The sequence below is a fragment of the Oryza glaberrima genome, chromosome 9, assembly GCF_000147395.1.
Source record: "Oryza glaberrima chromosome 9, OglaRS2, whole genome shotgun sequence".
Lineage (NCBI taxonomy): Eukaryota > Viridiplantae > Streptophyta > Magnoliopsida > Poales > Poaceae > Oryza > Oryza glaberrima.
The window spans coordinates 14,723,752-14,730,426 of record NC_068334.1 but is presented as its reverse complement, the minus strand read 5'-3'; the positions used below and the strand labels follow the sequence as shown (position 1 = coordinate 14,730,426).

General features: G+C 42.6%; 1 protein-coding gene across 1 annotated transcript; it reads right to left on the bottom strand.

Annotated features, from left to right (window-relative positions):
• Window positions 1-210: 210 nt before the first annotated feature.
• LOC127783782 (zinc finger protein GIS-like) lies at window positions 211-666 on the bottom strand. The gene has a single exon (XM_052310946.1). The coding sequence runs from the start codon at window positions 664-666 to the stop codon at window positions 211-213; it is 456 nt and encodes a 151-aa protein (XP_052166906.1).
• Between the last annotated feature and the right edge of the window lie 6,009 nt (window positions 667-6,675).

Below are 6,675 nucleotides of genomic sequence, written 5' to 3'. Positions count from 1 at the left end.
AATGCATTTTGCAGGCAAACAAAAGTAAAAGATTGAAACACCGATTGATAAAATCCAGCACACAATCACACCGCGCGCTTGTCCCAAAAATACGTTGTTCACGCAGACGCATTTCGGGAGAAAGCGCTAGCCAGTTTATTAGGCTTCGACATACCGAAATTAAAAACAAACCAACAGATTAGTTAGAATCGCGACCGTCGAATATGATGATTACAGCCTGAGGCTGAGAGACAAATCCAGGCCGTGGGCGTGCTCGACGCCGTATTCCGGCGAGGCGCTCTTGCGGCGCGCGAAGCCGCCGCCGAGCTCATCACCCAGCTGCTGCGCTTCCACCGGCCGCACCCTGTGAGCTGCTGGAACGGAGGGCCCGGCGCCGCTGCCGCCGTCCGTGTTGTCCTGCTGCTGCGCCAGCAGGCGGAGCGAACGACCGTGCTCGCGTATCTCGGCGGCGATGGCCTCGCGGCGGCGCTTGGCGAGGCTGCGCTCGAGCTTGTGCGCGTTCTGGTGGCCGCCGAGCGCCTGCGAGCTGTCGAACTTGCGGTCGCAGTACATGCAGAGGAAGAAGCCGATGACGAAGGGCGGCGGCGGCGGCGGCGGCGAGGCCGAGGTGTACCAGAGGGTGAGCTCTAGGTTCATCTCGGCCTCCTCCCTGTTATCCATCGCCATTATGCGTGTGCGTGTTTGTGTTTGTGTTTGCGACTGGAATTGAGGTTGCAAGCGTGATTAAATCCAGCAAACTAACGGGTTACATTATCCCGCGAGATCGATTTATACGGAAAGGGTTCCTCTGACTTAACTGCAGTTAAGTCACTAACATGTGGGCCATAGTATAGTAGGACCCATATGTTAGTGCATGTGCAGCTAAGTCAGAGAATCTACTTCCAATTTATACAAGAACCAGAGAGGACGGACGGACGTTGCGCATGCGTTTTTATATGTAGATTTTGAGTCAGCGCAAAGCCGAGTACGAATTCATTTGATTAAAAGAAAGCATGGTAGAAAGAAAACATTTTTTTAGGTAGCTTATAAACAGACATTTCTCAACCCGTCTCTAGCCGATATGGCCCTAAAGAAATCAGGAATTATTTTATGGTGGACTAGAAATCTGAGATAAGCGGATATATATTTTATGAATCCATCGAACATACGTTTTTTATTGGCTATTTCTTAAGACAGCCGCATGTGAAAACAATTTTAGCATGTGACTGTCAAGACAATTGCCTTTATTGTTGAAATACGGTATAAAAAATAAAATAGAATCAAGCTGCTAGGCAACCGCGCTCTCAATTTTTTTTAAGTACCTAAAAATGAATGTGAGACTTGCATTTGATTTGATCTAATGGATTAGATTCAATCCTACTACACCTGGTAGTAGATGTAGTATAATTTGTGGACAGGTAATGTTGGAAATATAGTAGATGGCATTGTGATGAATTTGTAGTTAGCTTAGGGGTAAGTTCGTAATCCGGTCTACTGGTCAATAAGCCCGATCGGTTCACAACTGCAGCGCTAGAGTTATAGTACGGGGGGATGGCGATGAGTCGCAAGATTGCTATATCGCGTGTACGCACCAGCTGGCGCCCGCCTCCGTAGCGTGTTTTCATTCCTTCTTTTTTTTTTTTTGATTTTCTTTCTGATTTGGCTCCCCTTCCCTTGTCACATTTTCCTTTTTCTTTTTACGCGGTTTTTTTCCTATTTTTTTAATCTTTAGCATACGTGTTTTCAAATCTCATTTGAAAGTTTTCAAATATTGATTTTAAAGTTTTCCAATTTGAATAGAAAGTTTTCAAATATTGATTTGAAAGTTTTTAAATTTTGACCTGAAAGTTTAAATTTCAACTTGAAAGTTTTAAAATTTGAGTTGAAAGTTTTTCAAATTTGAGTTGAAAGTTTTCAAATTTGTGTTGAAAGTTTTCAAATTTTTAGTTAATTTTTTTCAAATTTTGAGTTGAAAGTTTCTTGAATTTAACTGAAAAGTTCAAATTTTGAGTTGAAAATTTTCAAAATTTGAGTCTAGAGTTTCAAATTTGAAGTTGAAAGTTTAAAATTTTCAAGTAGAAAGTTTCAAAATATGGGATATGGCATTCAAATTTTTGATAGAAAATTTTAATTTTCGTTGGAAAGTTTTATTTTTATTAGTCGAAAAAGAGAAAATATTAACTTAAACATGGTAATTATTCAAAACAAATTTCGTTAATTATGTTAGATGGTAATTATCCAAAACAAATTCTGTTAAGTACTCCAACAAACCTACGTGCAAAGAAAAGGAGCCACGTGTTTCTCGGGTTTCGGTCAGATTGGAAACCGCGTGCGCGCAAGTTCCCTCGCCGGCGCGTACGCGCGGGTTAGAAACCCCCGACAGTCGTGGTCTTGAGAAATGAGATGCGAAAGCTGGCTGAAGCATCTAGGCCCCTGTTGTTAATTTTGGTGTTTAATGACAAGCACTAATTATGGATTAACTAATTATGGACTAACTATTCTTTTGAGTTATACATTTCTGATAGGACCACAAAATGTGTATGCCATGGATGATCACCGAGGATTAAAATCGATGAGGCAAAGCAAAAGGAATGAAGACGATAAAACTAGCAGTTTTATTTTAATTTATCGAGGTATTGGGCGATCAAATTTTTCTAGACTTATTTATAGCTTTGCCTTACTATCAAGAGGGGTAATGACCTAAAGAAAGAGATGATCAAAATGCCACATTAGGTCATTTGCATTTGGACTTGGTTTGACTATTTTTATACATGCATCCTCTGACCATGGCCGGTCTGACCGCCTACCCCATACCGCTCTGACCAGCGTGTGTTGGTCGGTTTGACCGGGCCGGGTTCGATCTGACTAGGCCCCCTCTGAGCCAGTTGGACACCCCTAGCATGGCAATCCAGAACCGCCAGAGCCTTAGGCAGTCTGACCGGCCGGCCTATGGTGGTCAAACCGTGCTGGAGTTGGCATGCGTATTAAATGCACTCTAACGGCTAGTTTTTTAGCCGTTACACTGTTGGGCGGTCGGATCGGCCACCATATGGTGGTCTGACCTGCAAGCAACCGAGGTTAGGGATTTCGACCCAAATAGCTAGTTTTTGCGGATTGGATTGGGGTATAAATACACCCCCATCAGCAGCAAGGGGACTCTCTTGGCACTTGCTTTATTTGCATACACCCCTTGCATCTTCTCTCACACTCTCATGAGCTTGTGTTAATCCATTTTGTGTGTTTGAGAGTTGACTGAGGTAAGAATCAAGTGCATTGCTTCATTGTAGAGCTAGTGTGGCACTTGATCATCTTCAAGCCAGGTTATTGCTTGTTACTCTTGGAGGTTGCCGCCTCCTAGACGGCTTGTAGAGGTGTTGCCCGGTGACCTCTCCAAGGAGATTGTGGAGAAGGCCTGGTGCCGGTTTGTGAGTGGTTTGGAGTTCATCACCTTCGGAGTGAACGAAGAACTACCATAGTGATCGAGACTCTGGTAGTCCACTTCGTGAGCCGGCTCCCACCTTGCCCACCCCTTGACGAAGGGGGCCTGCGGTGGCTTCGTGGTTTTGAGCGGTAAAGTTGAACTCGCCTCAACGGGAATTAGGAAACCGGTGAATTTCTGAACCTCGGGTGAAAAATTCCTTGTGTCTTGTCTCATTTACTTATTGTATTTACTTTTGTGCAATTTATATTCATAGAGATATACTTGAGCCCTTATCACCATAGGATTGTAAAACATAACCGAGTTGCTTAGTTAGTTTTATCCTTCACCAAGCCCAACAATTTAGGTTAGTTTCTATTGGGTGCTATTTTTTCTAATATCGCCTATTCACCCCTTTTAGTTGACATCTCGATCCTACACTAGCCGAGAGGGAAAGCAAAGGCGAGGCAAGGCAAGGCGAGATGCTGCAGTGCTGTTGGGTGTGAGTGCACGACGAAGGCCGCCGCACATCACACATATGGCAATACCGTCAGTTTGATATTGGTGATGAGATCATGTTAGAGGACTTTGCTAGTACACCTGTTTCAATCGTAGCATCAGGTTTAGCAACACCTAATGAAAGGGGGTCGATACATATCAGCATCTAACTAAGGCAAGGCGGGAAGGTGATCAAACTGATGTAGGGTTTCAAGACCGTCGTAGCCATCTGGCAACGACAGACCCTCGCACTATAGCGACGACAGGTGCGGAGACGAACGATGTGGGGCCACGGGCCCAGGCGTGTGGACCCCCTAAACCCCTTAGAGAGCCACCTCACCGACGATGGTGGCATGGTGACGCGCCGCGTCCTGCTCGAGATGAACCAGGAGGTGGTCCATGTTGTGCTTGCCTACAAGCGTGGCGTGTGGTGGAGCATTGTCATCGGCGTGGCCCTCGCGCTGCAGCGGCAACGAGAGTGGGAACGACACGGAGCCACAGGCCAGGCACGTGGGACCCCTCGACCCCCCAGAGAGCCGGCGACGGCGGCGACAGCGGTGGCGGGTGCGGTGGTTGCGTCGGAGCTGTATGCAAACTGGACTTGGCAGGCATCATACTTTGACGACTGTTTCTCTCTCCATTTCCATTGGATATCCACGTTCTTACAATATTCCCTAGCTAATTATATTTTTTAGTGTCCTACAGCAAATTTTGGTAAAAATCGGGGGATGCTAGCAGCCCAGCAGTCCAGTACGCGTTGACCTGGAACGAATATGGACAGTAACGTTAACGTTTTTCTTTTGCATGCAAGCTGTAAAGTATATGTACTCCAACATGGCTTTTACAGTTTTACTGATTACTGACGAAAGTAAGACTTACTCCCTCCGTCCCATAAAAAATCAACATAATATTGGATGTGACACATCCTACTACTATGAATCTAAACATACCTCTGTCACTACGAATCTAAATATACCTCTGTCCAAATTTATTGTACTAGAATATGTCATCCAATCCTAGATTCGTTTTTTTGGGACGGAGGGAGTACGCATGCATGTCGGCACGTCGGAAATACATTGATAAAAAAACAGTTTTCCAGACACATGATAACCTATTTATACTTGTGTTTTTCAGTTAGTCTTTAGTCAAGAGCACGTAGAAATCAGGTTTTTCTACTGGACGGAAATCTTAAAGAATTTTCTCACTAAAATACATTTTTTACAGGTTATTTGTTATGTTTGTTAAGTTAGCCCCATGTAAAAACAATTTTTCACACGCGGGACAACCGCCTACATTGTTCAAATATGATAAACAAGTCCAGCGGCTATATATGCATCACTGCACTGTATAAAATATGATATAAAAATGGCACATTTCTTATCAACACGCTGCAATCATTCAGATTACCTCCATTCAGAGCCACCTTCATATTTACTTCACATTGACAAACATAGAAAATTAATTCTAAGTCATACACATGGTCCACATCCAGGGGCGGATCCAACGTGGATACCCCCCAGAGCACCCCCTACAATTTTTTCATCATAAATAATAAACTAAAGGTCCCTACATGGTTGAAGGTTGAATAAACTGTGTAATTGAGCCTCCCCCCTCCCAATTTGTTGTTCCTGGATCCGCCACCACATCCACTTCCACACTTGATGCGAATTACATATTCACATACGCAGAGTTTAAAGCCATACAAATTCAATCTCCATATATGGCTTGCATGAAATATATAATATAATTTATACCTAAGATGCCGATTCTAAACATTTCCTCAATATTAATCAATCCATATATGCAAACACTTCAATTTTTGCATTAACATGTTGATCCATTACGTCTCTAAAGATTGTGACATGGTTTTGCTCCAAATAAAAACATATGAAGGAAGAATGTTTGTAATCATCAACATAATAGGTAAGAGTAAGTGAACATCCGTGTACCCAAACTTATTCATCATCTCAAGTAAGATGTATTAGACGCTAGCTTCGGTTAGTATCTTCCGAGCATCACCTTATACATAGAATACTAATATAAGAACTATTAGTAACAATAAATCTGAAAAGAATGTATCTGAAAAATACGAGGTTATTTAACCACTTCAATCGGATGGGCATTGTAAAGCTTACATCATCATTATCTTCAAACATTTTAGTTTCATCATTATCTTCAATCGGATGTATTTATCCTGTTTACATAGGCTGACCCCCCCTTCCCTAGTGAACTTAATTAATGAAGATCATTTTTTCCTTTTTTACCGTCTGTAAATTTAGTTTAGGGTTGGTCTGCAAACAATCGTTTTTCTACTAATGATATATTCCCCATAATAGCAAAACTGAAATTAACCATCCTCGTTGGGGTTTTGGACCATCTCACCACGTGCTTGTGGTCTTAACATCGAGCGAGAAACAGCAACGGCCCGGCTTTTGATGAAGTGCAAGTGTTATTGGTGCTCGTTGGTGTGTCGGGTTCGGGTGATGTATTGATCGTTACTTTTCGGTTACCCAGGACCGGACATATTACTGCAAGTGTATCCGCAACTTTTGGGCCAACTTGCATGCTAAATGGACATGACAAAATCAAGCTTATCGGTACTTCTTTTAAATGCTATATAGTGGTTAGGTAATTAATCTACGTCCTAACTATCTCCACTGTAATTTTATACTACCTCCATCACATAATAAATATATATTTCTCTAGGATTTAAATTCGTTTTAATATAGTTATCTTAATAGAGTACTAATTGTCTCATCAATCACTTCTCATTTAAATTT

What these genes read in the sequence shown, in the direction of transcription:
- LOC127783782 (XM_052310946.1), bottom strand. Translation starts at nt 666, where the DNA reads ATGGCGATGGATAACAGGGAGGAGGCCGAGATGAACCTAGAGCTCACC.